We start from the raw sequence: 21,330 nt of genomic DNA, 5'->3' as shown, positions 1-21,330 counted from the left end.
TTACATATGCAAACACACACACACACACACACACACACACACACACACACACATAGACACACAGACATAGATGGTATTTATTACCTTTATACGATAACAATAGGACCATGAATTTAATAACATTTACTGGTAACATTAAAACTGTAAACTGACTGTTTATGAAAATGCCTTTAAAGGCTATTATGTATCAGCAATAAAAGTGCATTCAGACTAAGGCTGATCTGATGTCTTGTAAAAAAAAAAAAACAGTACAAGAGAGTCTGGCTTAAACCCAAACCGCAGTTTTAGCCCTGAAAAAAGCGATAAGAAATGCAAGGAAAGAACCTTTTCCAGGCTTTTATCACTGGCAGTTCTGAAATTGAAACCTAATCAGTGCTAATCCAAAATTTAAAAGAAAACAGATGGTGCAAGATCAAATTTGAAGAAGCATAGGATCTCACACTTTAAACATGCCTTGTTTTACTGTCACGAGCTGCTCTGTGACTTTTGTGAATAATATATATGCTTATATGTTCAAAATGTATACGATTTGTCTCTCACTGTAAAGACACATGTGTACCATGCATTCTTACAAAAAAAAAAGAAAAAAAAAAAGGACATGCTGTAGAAGAAAGAAAAACACCTGCCCTGATTAGGCCATCTTTATTCTCAATCATTTCTGAGTTTCTGTTATGTGACCTTTGAACCTAGGCATTGACCTCCTGACAGGTGACCTCGGGGCATGGAGAGCAGGTGCTGTTCCAGAGAAGCAAGCAGACGATCAGGCACAAATGGTTCACAGTGAATACCACAAGTTCTAAAAGAGCTCTCTCACACACACACACACACACACACACACACACACTTCCTGACCCACTCAGACCCTCATTGTAACTATTAACTACGTGATCCTACAACTGACTGCCTTTAATAAGCTCTAATGGCCTTTGAAATATCAGGATCAGTGAGTGCACAGGGGCAAAGCTGCTTATGTAACGTCTTTGTTTCATACTCTCGAGAGAGGGCTAGAAAAAAGAAAAGAAAAGAACTGCTATTCTGCTAAAATATTTACTTTTCCACTAGAAACATATAAAATATAAAAGTTCTTCTTTTAAATCAAGCTCCAAACTCATTTCCAGTGGGGTCATTTATTAAACAATTCTCTTCTCTTCAGAACACAATACTCAGGAGTTAAAAAAAAAAAACCTATACACCTTTATTTCTACACACACACACACACACACACACACACACACACACACACACACACACATCCTTAAGCAGCTGCATCATTATAAAACTTCTTTTGAACTTCACAAATGCCACATGTGTCAGTGTAAGACAGATGTAGTGCAGCTGCTTGTAAGCTTGTTTTTTTTTTTTTTTCATCTCTCCACCCACTCATCTCCTTTTGCCTTTTGCCAGTCTAACACCCTCAAGCCTCCGTCTTACACCACCAGCATCTTTACCTTCTCATACTAACCAGCATCACAAAGCATTTAATGCTCTCAACTTCATAAGCCTTAAATATGTGTGACTAATTCAGTTCCACATTAGGTCTCAGATAATAATAATAATAATAATAATAATAATAATAATAATAATAATAATAATAATAATAATAATAATAATAATAATAAAATCCTTTTCAACCCTGGATCTAGATTTTACTCTGTCCAGCTCTCTTACTGCAACATCTGTAAACTTAACTGTATCCTCTATGTATATATTTGCTGCTCTTCTTATTCTATATTGGATTTAGTATGGCTCATAATGATTTGATTAATATGACATTGGATATTCTCCACCCACCATCTCCTTCTACAAGTCATGACACATGAGCCTCCATCCTATACCAACAGCATCACATACAAACCAACATCACAAATCATGAATGCTCTCTACTACACAAGTCTTAAATGTGTATGACTTGCCAGGTTCTGTTAGAGTTTCATGTTAGGACCAGATTAGGACCTCTCTCTCTCTCTCTCTCTCTCTGGTGGTGTTTGACATTGTTGTTGATTGGTGTGATTGTTGTTGGTAGTGATGGTGTTGTTAGTGGTGGTAGTTGTTGTGATTACTGTTGTTGGTTGTGGTGATTGTTGTTGTTGTTGTTGATTGGTGTAATTGTTGTTGTGGATGGTGGTGGTGGTTGTGATTATAGTTGTTGGTTGTTATTGTTGCTGGTGTTGGTTGTACTGATAGTTGCTGTTGGTGGTTGTGGTGCTTGTATAAAGATAAAAATCATATACTGCTAAATAAATGTATTATTCAATCAACTATAAATGATAAATTATCTACTATAAACTAAATCAATGAATCACCAACTGCAAATGGCAAATATGCAATAGTAAAGAAAAGGTCGAATCTAAAACTATAAGAGGTTCTTTGTTTTGTCTCTCTTAACAGTTCTAGTTCCAACTAAGAAAGTGCAATTCTAACTCGTTTAATAAGCTAAGCTATTGAGAAACACTTAAAAACCCCCCGTAGGGAATATTTTCTGTGTTAATTTATTACTTACATTGGGAAGAACTTGAGCCCTTACATTTATGTCCTGTATAATGTATATCCTGACTTCCATTCCTATGACTTCTGTGAATTTTATTGCTCTCGGTAAATAAAAGTGCTTCTGGCTGATCTCTTTACTGCAGTTCAGAAAGTTCTATCAGGAAGCCGTTTCACAATGATTCAGTTGCAGCTCTTTGTTTTTTTTTTTTTGTTTGTTTTTTTTAAAGATTCATGAACGGTCTTCCTGCAACTTTGACAGTAATCTACGTGCCTTCATGCTGATAGCTTGATTAGCTGTGATTGCAGCCATGCTTACTGAGAGGAGCGATTTGAAACGGCTGGAGCACGATGGCTGCTCAGCTGCAGTCTGGAAACACTTCAGGGGGGCACGCAGACCGAATCCTGCAGGTGGGGGTCGCGGAAAATGGAGGGCAGCTGTGAAAAGAGGTGTGGGCTTTACTAAAAACATCGTCTGAGGCTTTAGCCAAATGCTTAGTACATTACCACATGGCATTTCAAACCTAAGCTGGTCATTAAACCTGCCTTTGACTTAATTAAACACATGTCCTGATTAGCAGATTAACTCTTATGTTCAGTTAGAGACAACACACCCTAGTCCTAGACACTTTTTTTGTTTGGGTAATAATATCTTGTGGGATTCATCTTCTTACATGGATTTGTAAATGAATTTGTCCTCCTGGACTAAAAGGATCATTTTAGTTTCTCAGTCTCTTATTTAAACTCCCACCTTTACTTTTCAACCTACACTTGATATCAAACAGTTCCCCCAAACACAGAAAGGTCTTTTGTGTGCTTTTTATAGAAATATTAAATAAAGTTTAGGCTTATTGTGTTATTCATTTGAACTAATGGGTTTGTAGTTAGCGTTGCATGACAGTTCATATTCTTTAACTAGTCGATTAAATCTCAGAAAAAGGAGATTGACTAGTCAGCATTCCATGATGAAAGCAGGAACTGATTCAGGAAAGCACTATATTCTATGCAATTTTATGACTACAGTTAAACAACGATTAAAAAATAGCCAGCAATGTTAATAGTCGTACACATAACAGTTCTACATTTATAACTTTAGGTACAGTGAATGTACCAAATAATAAATACTGCACTATATATGTATGTAAAGCCTTAAAATGTAGTCTTCCTGGTGGCCTTTGGAATTGAGAGTGCACAGTAGGGAAGCTCATGTCCTTATATCTCAGTGCAATGTCCAGGTTCAGTAGCACTCTGGATCAGCTTCAGTCATCAAGTGGGATTGTATATGATGTTTATCTCATGGCTCTGAATGTGCTCTGTCACACAGTGCTGCTCAAAGTAGAATTCAGTGTTCAATCTATAACAAACTCAAACATTACGCTGACATATAAGTTGCTTAAAAGCTCCTGGCTACACAACTCCACTCTGACTCTTGCGACGGATTGTAGAAAGGACGTTTCGCTGTCACTCAGATGATGATAAGTTCCTTTTTGAGTCTGGTTCTTCTCAAGCTTTCAAGATTTTTTGCCACTGTTGCTTATTTCACTTTCAAGGGCAACAACCTGCTATTTATTTCTACTGTTTATACAACACGCTGGCTTTCTGTGACTGTACGGAGCAAGTGATATGAGGCACACGCTGTTCTTTTTTTCTGATTGTGTGTCTGTAGAATCTAATGGTAACATTTTTAACCACATAGTTTCACATTGTACACATCTGTCACTGCCATGTGGCCTTAACACTGCAAAAACTTTGCTAAACCTGTTTCAGTACACGATTTCATAACACAAAGTATTGATTAATGAGTAAATAGTGGCACTAATCTCTAAATAAACCCCTAAATTAGTTAGAAAAGTGTGAAACATTCCTCTACCTGGGGTTGTGTGAAAAGCCCTGAAATGTAATTAATATGGAATATTTTTAAAGTACATTTAGCCAGCTTTCTTCACCGTCTGCCTCACTGCTTTTCCCACTGACCCTAGCTGATATTCCCACATTGGTGATTAGCAAATATAGTAATAGAGTAGTCTATGCAACCACTATATATAAGGACTGGGAATTTAAGAGGTTAATATCATTTTTTTTTACATGCATTTTAATATGAAAGCAAAGAAGCAATCTAGGCATAGCTAAGTAGTGAATATAACATAAGGCTTCAGTGCGTCATGTAATGGTAATTAAATAAAAGTCAAGCATCATTTAGACAATCAGACTAATAGTTACTAACGAATTAATAATAGTTCTCAGCCTCAATCTCAGCTTGATTTCTTGCAATTGTGCTAACTTAGACGAAGGCATTCAGTGGCTGTTTTCCCATACCCGAGAAGTCTCTCAAACATCAAACAATCGAGTAACAATGACTAATGAACATGTTCTTGCACAATCGAAAATAAACAGACAAGTGACAGATTACATTAGAAATGTGTATTTTCAAAAACACGCATTTAAATGGAATGAACAAACTTTCAAACAAACCCACGATGAGGGCAAAACACTTTAATTACACAATTTACTCCAACGAGGTTCTAAATGATGGCAAAAACTGTGTTTAGTAAAACCGCTGCATGACAGATGCTGAAAAACTGAAAAGACCAAAAAGCACATATGATACATATTTACAACTTCACTGCTTCATTTTTTCCTTTCACAAGCCAAAAGCAATCACATCTAAGGACATCTCCATACACACACACACACACACACACACCATCTTTCCTCCATCAGAAAGATCACATCACATGAAGTTCTGGGATATTTTTTCATTCTTCTTCTTCTTCTAAGCATTCATTTAAAGGATCTACATAAGGACTTCGTAACACATCTATAAGCATCAGTTAACGCCTATAAGAATGTAAAAAATAATGTTACCATTGATACGTGGCACATGTGACAAATGCATAATGTGACATAATGTTATATAAGCTATAGGTGTATGTTTTTCTGTTAAATGCTCCGTGAACGAGAAGGACTGGTCAAATAGTAGATCCTGAGAGTGCAGGTTTTAGGTTTCTGTATCAAGAGCATCTGATGGAAAAGTTTTGCTTCGATTTTAAAAAGCATGTATATTTTTAAAAGCACTTTCAGTAAACACGGAAATATGGATTCTTTGCAAGTCTTAATAATAATAATTTAGTTGATAGCTTACATCCTGCAATGTGTGTTCACTCGAGTAAAAAAACAAAAACGTTAAGCCGGTATAGAGCTCGCTTTATATTCTCACGTGCCGCTAATATATTATGAATTTCTATAAATAAATTCAATGATCCAACGTGACCGTACTGCTGTGTGTGTAGGAATCGTTCAGCTTCTCAGGAAATGAAACCTGAGAGAAACTTGCTCATGCTGTGTTCACTGTAAGCCATGTGTAAGTCATGTTTATCACTGAGGAGACATTTTATTACAGAAGCTGAACTAACAGCATGAACAAGTATGTGTTTGCATCAGTTTCTTCTACGAGCTGTTCTGTGAAGGATCTTAACAGGCAAATTAGCAAATGGTTACCTCTTATGTTAAAAAAAAGCCTGTTTATTTTCTACAGTGTGTTAAAAAACCTCATGTATTTTACGAGGAATTATTACAGAGAATGTTATTCTAATCTTATACATGTGTTATGAAGTTATTATGAAGATATACATGTTCTGTGGAAGAGAACAAGTTATGTAGACGTTATTATTATTATTATTATTATTATTATTATTATTATTATTATGTTAAGGCTGTTTTTTTTAATGATCTGCTGATTGGATAATTGCATGAATAAGCAGTTGTACCTAATAAAGTGGTTACTAATTACTAATGGATTTTAAACAAAATGATCTTTCATCATATGTCACGTTATCTTTATGTATTATTTCGGATAAAGCTCACCAGGACATGTGATATGCAGCTACTGCATTAACGTGTGCGTTATGCTCATGATTAGTTACTCAGAAGGTGTAAACCACGTTGTGTTCTGTTCTTGCTTCGTCCAAATGCTGTACATACGATGTAAAAATAAAACAAGTGATCTTAATAAAAAAAAAAAAACAAAAAAAAAAAACAACTGGCTATGTGCAACTATGACAGCTATTTCAGAAGACTACATGGAAGGTTTTGTGATTAAAATCTGCTGTGATGTATAATACTGACTAGACCTCGCGGTGTGTTTAGTATTCTTGAACACACATGATAATACACTTATTACGTGCCGCGTGGGTTGGAAGCAGGCAGTCAGCCACGTGTACGAGTGCCATTTCCTTATACAAAGTTTTGTCCACGTACATCAGACGTCTTAAAGTCAGAAAATGTTTACAACAAAATCAGAGACAGAGCAAATGTCTACCGATGGGAGAAGAAAGTGCAAATATTTTGGCTCCAACTTTATCATTTAAGCTTTTTCTTCTTCTTCTTCTTCTTTAGGAACCTCCTCTTTTTTTCTCTCTTTCTGTTCAAGTCGTCAGCCTGTCTTCTTTTTAATTCTTGGCTCATCTTCTGGAAGCTTGTGTCCTCACACTAGACGGCCTGCTGGGAAGAGACAGGATAAGAGATGGGAGTCAGCGGTGCGTTCACTTCAGTGCACATCTCATGACAAGAGAGCAGCATCGGTGACCCGGCCTTCGTCTGTTCAAGAGTGCACATGCACACACACATACACACACACGCACACATGGATCTTGTCTGGAAATGACAAATAGGGAGAGACGGATATAATGAGAAGTACACTACAGAAGGACTTCAATCCCAGATCTTCCACACATACAGGATAAAATGACTGATGGCAGCTCCCAAGGTGCACAGGATTCAAGAAGAATGTATGACATGCATATTGTGTGTGTGTGTGCGTGTGTGTGTGTGTGTGTGTGTGCGTGGGTATGTGAGTGTGTCTGAACACGGGAGGATGAGATAGTGTTCTCTCCCTTTTCGGAAGTCATGTGGGAAACAGATCTCTCTTCTGTGATCATGCCGTAATTCTTTCTCAGCCTTTACCTTCCTATGCTCATCCCTCTTTCTCTCTCACTCACTATTTCTCTGTCCTCTGTCCTGTCTGCTGACCCCTTGGAGCTGCTGTTACACACTGTCATAGTTTATTCGCTGCTGACGTCTGTCCAGCGCTTTGGGTCTACCATCAGAATATATCATAAGGTAAAAAAATAAAAAAAAATTAAGAGATTAAGCAAGGAATTGTTTAAGACCATATCTGAAATTTGTATTCACATTAGCTGAATGTTCCAGGCAACACATTAAGGTTATCTTAAACTAACTTCTAAAACATTTTGGGACATTCTGTTATAGGGAAATAATCAACTTTGGTGTGGTAGCAGTAACAGATCTTCCCTCATTTGGTCTCACAACCATATAATTTACCTTTTTTTTTTTCTATAACAGAAAACTTTGAGAGTTTTATTCCTTCCTTCAATTCCTATTTAGGAATTCCTTCCTAATCATTTATTCCTTCAGCCTCAATCGTTTTTGGCAAAATAAATAAATAATAAATAAATAAAATAAAATCTATTGGATGTTATTAAAGGCATCATAATTTATTAAGGTTGTTAACATTATTTAAGGTATTATATTATTTCTGATGTTCATGGTTTATTAATTTTAGCATACTGTATATTATTATTTTATATTTTTGTTTGAGAAATATAAGTTAATAACTTGCATAAGAGTTTCACAACTGACTCTTATAAATTCAGTTGATTTCATACAAGTGAACTGATTTCATACAAATGTTCATAGGAACAGATTTTACAGAGATGAAGTTTGATGATAAGGTACAGATGTTAACACTGTGACTGTACTATTTGTAATGTTTCCTACAAACTGAAACTGTGCAGATTGTTACACATTAGAATCCTGATTAGTTTAGTCATATTCAGGTTACTTTATGAAACAGTGCACAGTATGACATATGACAAAATCAATCTAACATTACTAAAGAGATTGTGAGAGTCAGCAGCAGCAGCATGGGGTATGGGACTCCTTTTGGGCCCATTAATCACAGTAAAGCTGGAGAGTTGAGGAAATAGAGGGCTTGACTGGGCTAGCGAGCCCAGATTGCTTACAGGTGGCGTCTGAAGACAGGAGTGGGAGAGTTCCAGTCCAGCTTCATAGCCTGTGGGGGAAGGGAGTGTGTAGTAGAGGGGTTTTTGCCCCTGGAGAACAGATCACATGGCTGCAAGAGTGTGTGTTTGGAAGAATGAAAGGTTAACAGTGGGTTCCTGAGAGGGGAGTGGGGTGACGCAGGTGTGCTCCAAGTCAAATACTGGTATGTTTGTGTTTTATTACACCCGCCAGATTTACTGCTTACACTATCTTAGCTGAAAAGTAGATGCTTTGTACGTGTATCGCAACAGACAGCACTATCAAGCACAACTATATATTTGAGTGCTCACAAGATAACTTGACTTTTATGTCCATTATTTAGTGTGATGGCCTTTAGGAGCTTTTTGGAGAGAATTTGAGAGTTCTCATTTGTCCGCTGGTTCTGAGGACCTTGTAAGATCTGAGTGTCTGCGCACTCAGTCTCCTCTATAGCTCCAGTCCCCTATGGCAATTAAGAGGCTCCAGAGAAGCAGTCCACTTTGGCCTCTCCTCATTCAACAGGGGAAAGTGGTGAAATGACTGCGCCATTAAGGACACAAAGCTGCTCCCCGGACACGATCATCTGATAAAGCGGAGAAACCAGATCCACTCTACATTCGAACAGCCTCACCTGAATGCTGATCTGTGATTCGATCCGTGCACACTACGGCCCAGTGCAAAACGACTACACACAGTTGACTGAATCACTGACACTCGGGCTGACACTCCGGCTTAAGGGTCTGCTATACCCACCATGGTCTCACACAAGCCAATGTGTAAAAAAAGAACTGTTAAGGTTAGGTTAACAGGTTAAGCTGTAGAATAAGGTGCTTGTAAAACTTTTTTTTTTTACAGAATTTTGGACTAGATCTATTGGACATCCATCACTATTCCTTCAATAATGAGACCTAAGGATTCACCCAGTTAAAGTAATTGACAGCCAAAATGTTGGCCTAAAATATTGCCCTTAATCGACCTACTTCTCACGTTCATATTATTGAGTCCAAACTTTATGGTACAGTATTATAAGTATACAAAACCTTTAAATGGGATCTCATATAACAGCATATAAGAAATATTTCTAAAATAAGTAAATTAAAAATAATAATAATAATAAATAAATACATAGATAAATACATTTCTGTGTTGGAATTGTTCATATATTCAATGTCTTGTATTTTATTTTGTACTTTAAATTGGAAATTTCCCCATGTCAAGGGTTTTACCTACTAACTGATTTAAGAGCCATTAAACTGGACAAATGTGCTGAATGTCTGTGAAGCAATCTAATAGGTGTGCATTTTAAACACCTGAAAATCACAAGTTGCCCTTTCAGCAAAACTGATCTTTCTTGAGACCAGTGCCCAGATAAAAACCACAAACATAGCCTATCCTGTCTTTTGGAGCACAGAAAGTAATGCTGCACTGATAACAGGTAAGGTACAAGAAGCACTTCAGATCCACTAGCAATTTCAAGTGGAATATTCAACACATGACCCCCTCCTCTACCGCTGTCCAAATAAACCTAATGTTTATCCTGGCAACGCTAGCCACACACTTTCTAGCCCAGTGAACCTAAGCATCAATAGCAGATTTGCCTTCTGGTTTTGGTATAACTCACTTTGCTGATGCTACAGCATCTGAAAGTCACTAACATCTTTGCTTGTGATCAGCCTTTAAGAAACCTGTTAGAAAATATGTGTTAGACAAATTTTCCAACGCAGGAGCACATTGTTTAGCAAACAGCGCTAACAATTAGGTAGAAGTATGTGTAATGAAATGTGCAGGACAGGTGGGTTTCAGAGAGAGAAAGAGGGAAGAGTAACTCCCAAAACAAATGGCTGGCCACCCTGGTTTAATAGGCCTCCTAATTTTCAGTAAAGACATAAAAGTTAAACTGTCCCTCTGCAGGGTAACAATTAGTATGTTTAGAACTCTGGCTTCCCTCTGTGATAAAGAAGGAATATAGTGTTTGATAGAGAGATGATGATGTGAAACACTGCTGTTAAGTAAGCCAGCACGACTGATCAAACCCTCAGATATGCTAAAAAAATATATATATATTAGCCATAAGGTTGTGTCAAAGGCTCTTTGTATTCAGAGTCAGCTTGTACAGGTGCTTAGGTTGATATTAAAGATATATCAATGACTAATCTACACCCAAGAGGCAATTTTATAAATCTAATAGTCCTAATTGTAACTATCACATTTGGTTTAATTTAACAATATGGCTTTATTGTTAAGTAGATTATAAAATAGCACTTGCTCAAGCACGATGAACTAAGACTAGAAGCACAGCGAAAGAAGGCACTGCTTGGATTTGTGGCCCCATTTTCTTTCTGCTTCAATGTCATGAAATGACATTTCATTTCGAACACGTGTAAGCAGCAACAGTACACTGAGGTCATAAGATTGAAGTCATTGAATATGAAGTTATTTAAAATCATTATATTTAATTTGCTATTTTGATGTGTCGGGGGAATAAATGCCAATATTTTCTCTCCTGTAAAGAAAACATGTAAAAGTGTATTTACAGGGTCCAAAATATGTCCAGAAATGTATTGTGGTTACATGCAACTGTCAAAGTGGTGCTGGACTTTAAACTTCTCCTCATTTGAACCCAGTACTCACTATATTGAATATAGCCTTTGGACATCGTTTTATTGTACTTACATTTAAGTTTGATTAGCCAATGTCTTCAAGGTTGAAGGTTACAATTTTTTTTTTCTTAAAAAAATCTGTAGTCAATTATATAACATGCCAATTTTAAATAAAGCCCCATCTGTTCAATCCGACACTGTAAGAAAACAGAGCCAAGAAAAATGACATCTATTCATTTCATGAATAAAGACAGCAGCCTCCTAAATCCTTACACCATAATAAATTGAGTGAGAGATTTGAAGGTGTAAAGTCAGTTATTCACTGTGGGAATGGTGGTGTTGCTAAAGATACAGTGTACTGCTTTGAGCCAACATCCTTACAGTGCTCCGTAAGAGAAAAAGAGAAAAAGTCACTTTCAGCTTCAGCTGCTGCCAGATTCAGGAAAATGGGCACTCGCTCTCATTGTGTCTTAGATATTTTGGCAGCAGTGCATCCCAAACCTTGAGTATACTCATCAATTTTCAGTTCAGTGCATTCCAGTGAACTGACATAAAACTGTCTTTTAGAAGACATCTGCACCAATTTATCAATCCCAGTGTGTGTGCTGGGGAAGGCATGCATGTCTGTGGGGAACTAAAGCAAACCAGTGGACTGGGGGTAAAAGACACCCACCTTGGCTGTCCAAATGAACCTGATGTTTACCCTGGCAGTGCTAGCCATGTGCTGCCATGCCTGACGTTATGCCCGTTCTCAGCCACTGTGCTTCAGTGTCAAGGCAGGTAGCGCCAGGGTAAACACATGAGCTCAGGCCTTGCTTGGCCCAACACAGCCCACAGGCCAGGGTAAACAGACACGACGCTCCTAATAACGAGACGATCCCACCAGACAGAGGAGAAACGAGTGCACTGGGCTGATGACCTGTCATCACATAGTAACCACCAAACTATGATAGAGATTCTCCGGCTGAGAAAAACAGACTCACAGAGAAAGAGAGAGGCTTGTGAAAAGAGCACAGTAGCTCGTAACATAAATTAACACGGGCAGTTTGAAATATGAAATGTTTATCCCCAGTCCAAAGAAATAAAATAAAATCAATATCATTTAAAATAAAAAGTAACAGGTGACATGAACCAAATTCATGCAGGGGGGAATAAAAAACACAGACAAGCCGTCTGGCTTCTAATAAATATCGCAAAGCTTCAACTCTGAACCATTCCGTCTCTTCACATTGTGCTGGAGGATGCTGCTGTCTTAAGCATCCGTTTCACGCACATTTTCCTACATGAAATCCATCCATTTTCCTACATGAAAGTTCACTACAATATATTCAAAAATAAAAGAAAGAATAAAAAAGGCAAACAGACAGACAGAAAGGCAGACACCTGTCTTAGCAGTAACCACAGTCCTGACTGCTAGTGCTTATCATAGAGATGATATCCTTATAATTTGGAATTTATAAGAGTGGAAATATTACATTCATGCCAAACAGACTGTCATTTCATATCTGAAAAGTAGTTGAGAAAAGGGAGTCCTTTCCAATACAAATTACAGAACATTTCATACCACGGACAGTGATTTTTGATTAATGGTGTAGGACAGCTACGACATGTAAAGTTAAAAGTTGGATTAAACCTCACTTGAGTGTTGAATGGAGAAACAGGTGCATCCTCCTTTGACAGGCTCCTCTACATGGTCAGGTCAACTAAGGGCAAAGACTAATTACACCCAGGCAGACATGATGACCCTGTCTCCTGTAATTCCACTACCTCACTGCTCCACACAGACTGGGCCATTGAGGTGAACTGAATGGCTGGCTGTCATGTCACTCTGTGTTGAGCTATGTTATGTTTCTTTAGCAAGAAATATTAACGCTGTAATCTAAACATGCAGCATCTTCACTACAACAGAAATATATCATTATTAGTTGTAGAAATATGAAAGTAATTGCTATTCCCAGCTCTGCCAACACACACACACACAAATACACACACACACACACTACACAGGACTGGCAGTAACACTACATCTTTCACTGACATGCTGAAATTCTGTTCTGTGTTAGTGATTCAGAATGTTAATGGATTATATTTGGAGCCATCTGCAGCCACTCAAGCACATGTTAGTGAAAGCGATTAGTGGGGCCTTACTGAACAAATTAGTTCCTTGCCTTGTCCCCTGACTGCTGCTGCTTGTTGTAGTACCTGCAGAAGAGCGAGAGAGAGACAGACAGAAAGAGAGAGAGAGAGGGAGAGACAGACAGAGAGACAATAAGAAGGGGAGAGACGAAGAAAGACAGAGAGAGAGAGACAGAGAGAGAGAGAAAGACATACATTATATTAACTTACATAACCTACGCATATTATGTAAAGCTTAACACCTCAAGGAGCCTTTTGCGAGACTAGCTGTCTTTTTACATAAGTGTCTATTTCAAGCTGTGTGATGAAAATTGCCAGTGGGTTTACTGTAGTTCCTGAGCATCCAGAAAACCTTGGAAACCTTCCATTTGTCTCTCCTTGTTAGCTTTATCTTTTCTGTTTCACGATAATGCCTTAAATTAAGGTAATGTAATGTAAGGTAATGTAAGATTATTCATGGTGATAATTAAAGACCATCATCTACATTTTGAAGTGTGAATTTTGAAACATAACAACATGCCATCTGCATTATGTAGCAATGAGGTGGACTGTAATGGGAAAATTGTCAATCATGAGATGGTTGTGGAGTGAAATGAAAATAATTCTTTTCTTAGTACAGCATGTCCTCGTATAAGATAAGTGTTTTATTCCTCTGACACCGCAGTTACTTTAAATTGATAGTTATCTTTAGTTTCAAGTTACATTGAACGAAAACAAGTCAATGAAATAACTTGCCTTATCACTTATTTTATAACAGCTCTAAACAATTGTTCTTGTCTAGCCTCACTTGTTTCCTCCCTCTTGTAGCCTAGCATGTTACCTACAAAACCCCAAAGCACCTAGTCCTCTATCCTGAAGACTTACTGACGGCTACACTACACTTTATTTAACGTCTCCTTCTAGAAAGGTTAAATAAACAGGTCTTACTACAAAAAGCTTCACCATATCACCAGTTCTATAGTGCAGCACTTTTTAATACTTTTAAATATTTTTAATTAGTATTAGTCTATTAGCCATGAATTCACTGTTACTTAAGATACAATTACTTAAAAAGTAAAATTATTCTGGAGGCTTGTTTTGCAAATCCTAACAAACAGAATTAAATAACAGGATACGCTGGTATCGTGAAAATATACTACTAAGTATCACATTAACATTAGACGGCCATCTTTATCACCCATTTTTTCGCTTTCTAATATTCACCTTCTTTATTGACCCCAAGGCATCCTTTTAGCTCCTGCAGAGAAATGGCCTTGTCCTTGTTCAAGTCACAATAATCAGTGAACTTGCGGGCACATTTCCTAGGCTTGGCTTTCTTTTTCAAAAAACGTTTGAAGGGCTTCATCTCCTTCTTGCTGATGTCATGGCTGCCGTTGTTGTCCAGATGAAAGAAGTACCACTGTACCACACGCTCCTCCAGAGTGTGGCTCGGATCAGGCTCTGCAAATCTGCAGAAGATTGGTGCTGGGTAAGAGACAGTCATGCAACACAAATACCTAAAACACATTTCAGCTGTCTTCCAGCTGTATGACATAAACCACACTGGGATCACGTCGAAACCTATTTTCTGCAAAACACCAGACGACGTACGGAAAAATAATGAAAAATTGTGTATAAGATTAAGTTTGTGTTGAAATAAAATGAATAAGGCTTAACACTCGGTGAAAACTTATTACTCAAAAGTTCCTTTGATAATTTAATGAAGTCTCCCTGCTGGAACTAATTAAATATCGTTATACTTAAATATACAAAATTTCATAATGCATAATTTTCAAAATGTGTTTTTTGTGGAGAAATGTTAACATTTTTTAAACTTCTACAAGTGTAGACTCATAAGCAGTTTACTTTCGATGATAGCTGTACTCATGTTCCACACACATTAATAGCAGAATATGAGTTGTGACGATGTCACACGACGTGTCTTGGTGAAAATCTGAGAAATTCGCTGGTAATTTTGAAAAATTGCTAACTCCCCCCTGAAAATATCACTTTTTCCATTTTGTGATCATTTCTGCAATCGCAAAATTACAAAATCCTGGAGGGACCGGTTTGATGATGGCATTAGCGAGCGTTTTAAAGACTTGGAAGACGAGCAGAATGTACGGATGACAGGACTCTGGGAATAAAAGAATAAATAGACTGAAGAAATAAAGTGCCTCTGCTGCATTTCTCTCTTCATGAAGAGATGAAGCAAGGCATAATTGTATCTATCAGGTAGTCAAACAGAATTGTGGGTAAAATAGTTTACACTAAAAAAAGTAACCTATAAAATCTTGGATGCAAGTAAAGAAATGTGTTGATTATTAAGATTATTATGCAAGTCATTCAGGGTGGATTTGTCCTTTATGTGTTCTTGGGTTTCTGAGATTTTTCTGCCTCTCTGAACAGAAACAATATTTTGTGCAATACAACCTTTTTGGCATTCGATGTAGCTTTTATTAATTTCCTTGCAGATTATAAAATAAATTAAAAAATAAAAACTTCTTACCTCACACCACCAGAGGGAGTTGGTGAGTTAATGGTGTTTATCATGTCTGTCGTTAGGGCATCCAACAAGCCTGTTATGAATTCTACTTTCTGTCCATCTGGACAGCCTGTCAGATTTGAACAAAGGATATATACATGACCACAAGCTCATACAATAACAAAAATGAGAACGACTCTGCTCTTTATTTTGGTTTATATTCAATATAGAATATAAATGATGACATAGGAAGAAGTACAAGGTGACAGTATTCATCCAGCACCCAGTTAACTACGCAGCGCATTGCCCAACACTTTGACTAGTAGTTTTTAATTGCTCCAGATGTAGAGCTTTAACAGCAAGTGTTTCCACCCTAATTGTGTCTCTTAAAGAGCGACTTCAAACAGGAGAGCGTAATAAACTAAACTAGGTTTACATTTTCACCCTGCTCTCCGCCTCTTTCGCATTCTCTCACACTCCTTCTGACCTCCTCACGCACCGTTCCTTCTGTTCCTCTCGTTTGACCTCTGGGGCAATGTGTGGGAGTTTGGGGTCCGGTTGCATGCAGGTGAATCCAATTAGTGTGATTGTGGCAGGGACAAGAGTCGTGACGCACCGCTTCACCGCCTCACCGCGTCTCCAGGCGGGTGTTAAATTAGAGCATGCTGAATTGGATCGAACCCTTTTAAACTCTCAGTGGATGCAAAGTATATGAATTGCTTCCTTGTTAGTGTTATTTATCTGCAAGCATTTCAGGAAGATGAAGAGGTTAACTTTTTTTTTTATCAATCCTATGTATAGGAAATTAGGATGCAGCATTTTTCTGAAGAGGGACAGGTCCTGTAGCTAGAGTATATAAAAATAATTTTGCACAACCATGCAGGGGCAACAACACCCTAGTTGATCACCAAACCCCCCTCCATCCCCGCCTCTTAATGTAGCCCCTCTGCACCACTCCAACCAGCCATAAACCACGGCACACATCTGCTGCACAGTCAGGAGCCATGTTTTACTCTGTAAATGTACCAGATGGGGAATTAAAGAGCAGTTATAATGAAACTTTAAATGAAGGGGAGAAAGTAGATCAACCAAAGTAAAGGAAAAGGAACCAGTGAAAAGGCCCGGTAACCTTGTGAAAGCTTCCCACTTGAAAGAAAGACCACCTTGAGGTGGCAACACATGGGACTTATAATCCCATAACCGTTTCCCAAATAATGGTAGTGAGCGCAAACAGATACTGAGTACTTACAAGTTCACAGCTATGAAGTGAGAATATTGTCTCTGTGTTTACACAGTGGGTTTTAAAGGGAGCAGTCCTCACCATTCAGCTCTCTGTCTCTGAAAGGATCCTCCATATCAGACACGGAGGAAGGGAATACACACTCTGGCTTTTTATATCTAAGGGAAAGCAGTGTGTGTGTGAGAGAGAGAGAGAGAGAGAGAGAGAGAGAGAGAACTAATTAAGACACAATGTCAGTAAAATCCGGGAAATCAGGAGAGTGGAAAAAGCCACACAAGCCAAGAAAAGAATACGTACAAACCTGTAAATTTAGGGGAAACATCTATTGTCTTACCAAGTAATGAGTCAAGAACATTTAAAGCAAAAACAAAACCCAGTGACTAAGCTCTGGATGGGAAGTTCTGAAGTGTTTTGTGCAACATCCTATGCTTCAGTTTTATACTGTCACTGATAGTAAGTGAAGTCACAATTAGCAAACTGAACTCATCCTCACAAAAAAACAGTGAGTGTTTTTCTTGTGGACTGTGTTGTTAGTCACTTTTACTTAAGCTTTGAACAACAGCAAAAATAGAGTTGCTGGAGCATGTGTGTTTCATTTTGCTGGCTGTTCTGAGTAGGATTGCTTTTTGCATTTCTAAAAGAAAAATGCTCCATGATCCTAAAATGAGAGATGTTTTAGGCATGAGAGTGCACCTTGTCTCAGATTTTGGGTAACGACAGTGCTAAAGTGCAGTAGATCCATCCAGCAGTTAAAGACTGAAGAATGGGGGTGGAAACTTACTAAAAACTGCAAGCTGTAATATTTAGAATAAAGCAGCTATTCAACACATTCGATTTACAGGAAACAGGAAGGCTAGAATGACACAAGAGCAATTTGTGCTTTTTTCCCCGAGACAGTATGGGAATGATTCAGAAATGGTAAACTTGCATTACATCAATATTTAAGCATATTCAGACTCAGATTACACAGCTGCTTAAGATGACTTTCCTTGTGGCGCATTTTGATGATTAATAACCAGTGTGTAGTTCATCTCTCTGAGGTTTACAGATTTCTCTTGAGTAGCAGGGTCTGAAGTGGCTTTAACGTAAGCATTTCCCTTTTAAGGCAACAAAAAAAGGGGGAATGGAAAATGGAGAGTGAATGCACAGATCACATTTTTTCTTTGCTATCAAATATTATATAAAATCTGAAATATTTTGGTAATCTGCTATAAAGAAAGCATATACATGGATGGAAGGATAAGCTAAACAAGCACCCGTCTGCTTACAGCTCACATGTTGCTCCCTGAGATATCAAATGTTTTAGATGAAGATGTCTGCTCTAATATCCTCTGACTAAAAAAAATATAAAACTTTAAAGTGATGATATTATAAATTCATTAATAATGACAAAAGATAAGTGTTCGTTTAATAAAGAGGCACTGTTGCTAGGCTTTATGTCCTGTATTTACCTGGTTGAGGTTCCGGGTATGGGTCGTCCTGTCTCTACCTGTACACACCAGCAGTAGCCGGTGGACTGGTGACACTGCACAGGCTTGAACAGGCCATGCGGTCCACAGTCTGGGACAAAGATGTCCTCTTTCGGGTTCTGTCGAGCTTCCTCGAGTGCACTCTGTCTCTCTTGGTCACAAGACGGAACTTTCTCTAGAATAGGATAAACACACAAGTTAATACTCTTTGTAGAAACAATGGCACTGTCCTTGTTACGTGTTCTTTTGATGAGTGGAGATAATAATAGAAAAGGTACAAATCATTATGACTGAATGTGATGAATCCATTTTAGATGGAAAGTTAAGACAATAAAAGATGACTCTTGCAATTAACAAGAAACAGCAATGTTGTGTAAAACTAGTCTTTAGTCATACAAAATAAAGTGTTAGATGAAAAGACACATATACGGTGTGTGGCATGTGTATTGAACTTCTGAACATTTTGTAGCATTACAACCTGAAACTGAATATGCAAACCCAATTTTTTTTGTTTTATATTTGTAAATATACAGTATATACAGATCTCTGTGTGACAGATGAACACACTGCTGTACAACCATCTGTATATATATATATAAAAATAGGCACGAGGGTCAAAACCAGGACACAACTAGGGAGATAGAAAAAGGGAAAAACAAAATGCTGGGGAAAAGGCTTGATGAACATATACATGGAATTCAAAAAGACAGAGAAACATGATGGTATACAAAGACAAACTATTTAGAAATTAAACAAATACAGCTGGATACTATTAGAATGCTATGAACACGACATCACAAAAGGAAGTAAGAGATATTAGGCCTTTTCCGACTTGAAATGGTTCCCCCAGGTCATTGTAAACCCCGGGTAAAAAGAATCCTGGTTTTTCTCTCACACTGCTCATACCTTACCCAGGATTAACAGTTAATCCTGGCTTCTCCTAATCTGACATTTCACACAATACATTCCTAAATCCTGCCGTTACATTCTTATTTGCAGTGTCATCAACTATGAATAAATAGTGTGCAACTGCTTTAAATAATAGCTTATCTCTTGCTTTCACATCAGTGTGGAAAAAAAGGATAGGTCTGCCATTCTGTGCCTAAACAGATCTTCTTGTCTTTCACAGCTTTCTGTTTTTTGGTCTTTTCTCAATTTGTTGTGCTCTTAACCAGAGTTTCATTGATATCTAGCTTTTCCTGATTTTTCAGTGTCACGTATTTCTCCCTTGCTATGGCACCTACTTGCATATCATTCAGTGTTTTGCTGTCTGACATTACCGAGCCGTATTTGTGTGAGTGTTGCTTCGTACTGGTTTATATGAAGCATGTGCTGTTCAATTTCTGCTAAGTATCGAGTCGTAATGTTTTAACACCACATTGTATTACATTGTACAGGTCTGGCACTGCAAAGCTGCTAATCCTGCCTCAGAGCAGGGTTTCATAACCCGGGGTAAAAAGCAGTGCTAACCTCGCTTCTAAATTACAATTACGAAACATTTCTCTACTCTGGGTTAAAAGCAGGGTTTAGAATGATGATAACCGAGGTATAAGAGAGGCGTAAATAGCCCTTATAGTTCTTCAAGACTGCCAAATTGCGACTGCCAGATGACATCCAATGTTGACGCAAGGCAGTGGGTGGAAAGTGGAAGTGCTTGTTTAAATTAGCACATGCACAATCTTAGTGATGGAAATATTCTCAAGATTTTCTCTCATCCCTGACCTTTCTCTGAGGCCTGAAACTTCACACACACACACACACCCCTCAAGCCATTATTAACACCATGAACACTTAACAGATGTTTGTTTAAATTTTTTAATGCCTTGTCTCATAAATCTCTATTTATGTTAAGATCCATTTAGCACATTGCTGACTATGTGGAGGCCAAGTACAGCAGTGCTGTACAATATGTCCAGGCTAACGAGGGCTTTTTTTGCATTGTTAATTCATGTCCTTTTAAATGGAGTGTGTATATAGAGTCCCCAAAACAGCCATTCCAGCCACTTTCCTTATCATGCTGACTTTCTGTAAAGGTCTTGTTCAAGCTGTCAAACAGGTGGGTCAATAAAACAAACAGGAGCTTATGTTGTGTATACACTCTCACACACATACACATACACACACCACATGCCCATCCAAGAGCGTTCCTCCTAAACCGCAGTAACACGCCAATGTCCAAATCCCCCCAAAAAATTCTAATCTAATGACCCTAGTCATTTTATACAAGCTCATGTTACGTTCCAAGTTTATGTTGTGGGTAAGAGAATTTCTCGGATAAAGAAGGAGCTGTGGGATTTTAAATGGTACACCACGCCACGGGCCAGGCAAAGGCAGCAGAAGCCAAAGGGATGTCTAAAACCGACTGGAAAGCATGATATATGACCTCTTTGGCTGTAACCAAATACTGGTGTTTTTGTTTTTGTGTCCTTTGCAAACAGTTCTGGTACACAGACTGACAGCACTGACATGCGCTGGAACAGTCCTGGGGCGATTTGAGTGGGACCTGGCTGGAAGGGTGCAGTGGGTGGTGTGTGTGTGTGTGTGTTTGGGGGGGGCATGGGTAGTTGGAATGGGACCTGTTTCCAGCAAGCAGTTGCCATCCGAGCGTAAGTGTGAGGCAAGGCTTCGGGCTCAAGTGCTCTGAGCTGATGTAAGAAGGCTCCTCACAACCAAATTATTTAGCACTGTTTACTATAGTGGGAATATACTGGTGCCAGACAACTATGATTCCCCAAAGAAAATTGCAAAGAAAAAAAAAGTCCTTGAAAGTCAGAATTCAATTATCACAACCTGCTTTTTTTGTTTTGAAACCCTATTTGTGAGTTTTATCATTGATGTACTTTAGGAATGAAGGCTAGCCCATATGGTCTAAGCCAA

The 21,330-nt window shown here is 38.1% G+C and overlaps 1 protein-coding gene across 12 annotated transcripts in view; it reads right to left on the bottom strand.

Annotated features, from left to right (window-relative positions):
- Positions 1 to 601: 601 nt before the first annotated feature.
- The window catches only part of smoc1 (SPARC related modular calcium binding 1), a 51,191-nt gene continuing 30,462 nt past the window's right edge, over positions 602 to 21,330 (bottom strand). For 3 of the 12 annotated variants that reach the window (XM_058398656.1, XM_058398657.1, XM_058398661.1), the window contains 6 exons: positions 18,436 to 18,628; positions 17,066 to 17,142; positions 15,769 to 15,874; positions 14,484 to 14,728; positions 13,293 to 13,346; positions 2,505 to 2,922 (listed from right to left, as the gene is read on the bottom strand). In XM_058398656.1, coding sequence (XP_058254639.1) covers positions 2,717 to 2,922; positions 13,293 to 13,346; positions 14,484 to 14,728; positions 15,769 to 15,874; positions 17,066 to 17,142; positions 18,436 to 18,628 — 881 coding nt within the window. In that variant the 3' untranslated portion in view covers positions 2,505 to 2,716. Of the gene's footprint in view, positions 736 to 2,501; positions 2,923 to 4,890; positions 6,985 to 13,292; positions 13,347 to 14,483; positions 14,729 to 15,768; positions 15,875 to 17,065; positions 17,143 to 18,435; positions 18,629 to 21,330 lie in introns of those variants that run through there. The other 9 variants (XM_058398654.1, XM_058398653.1, XM_058398655.1 and 6 more) reach the window with 8 other exon arrangements.

Source organism: Hemibagrus wyckioides, linkage group LG09 (assembly GCF_019097595.1).
Source record: "Hemibagrus wyckioides isolate EC202008001 linkage group LG09, SWU_Hwy_1.0, whole genome shotgun sequence".
NCBI lineage: Eukaryota > Metazoa > Chordata > Actinopteri > Siluriformes > Bagridae > Hemibagrus > Hemibagrus wyckioides.
Note: the sequence above shows the minus strand (reverse complement) of the source record. Positions and strands in the feature narration are given on the sequence as shown.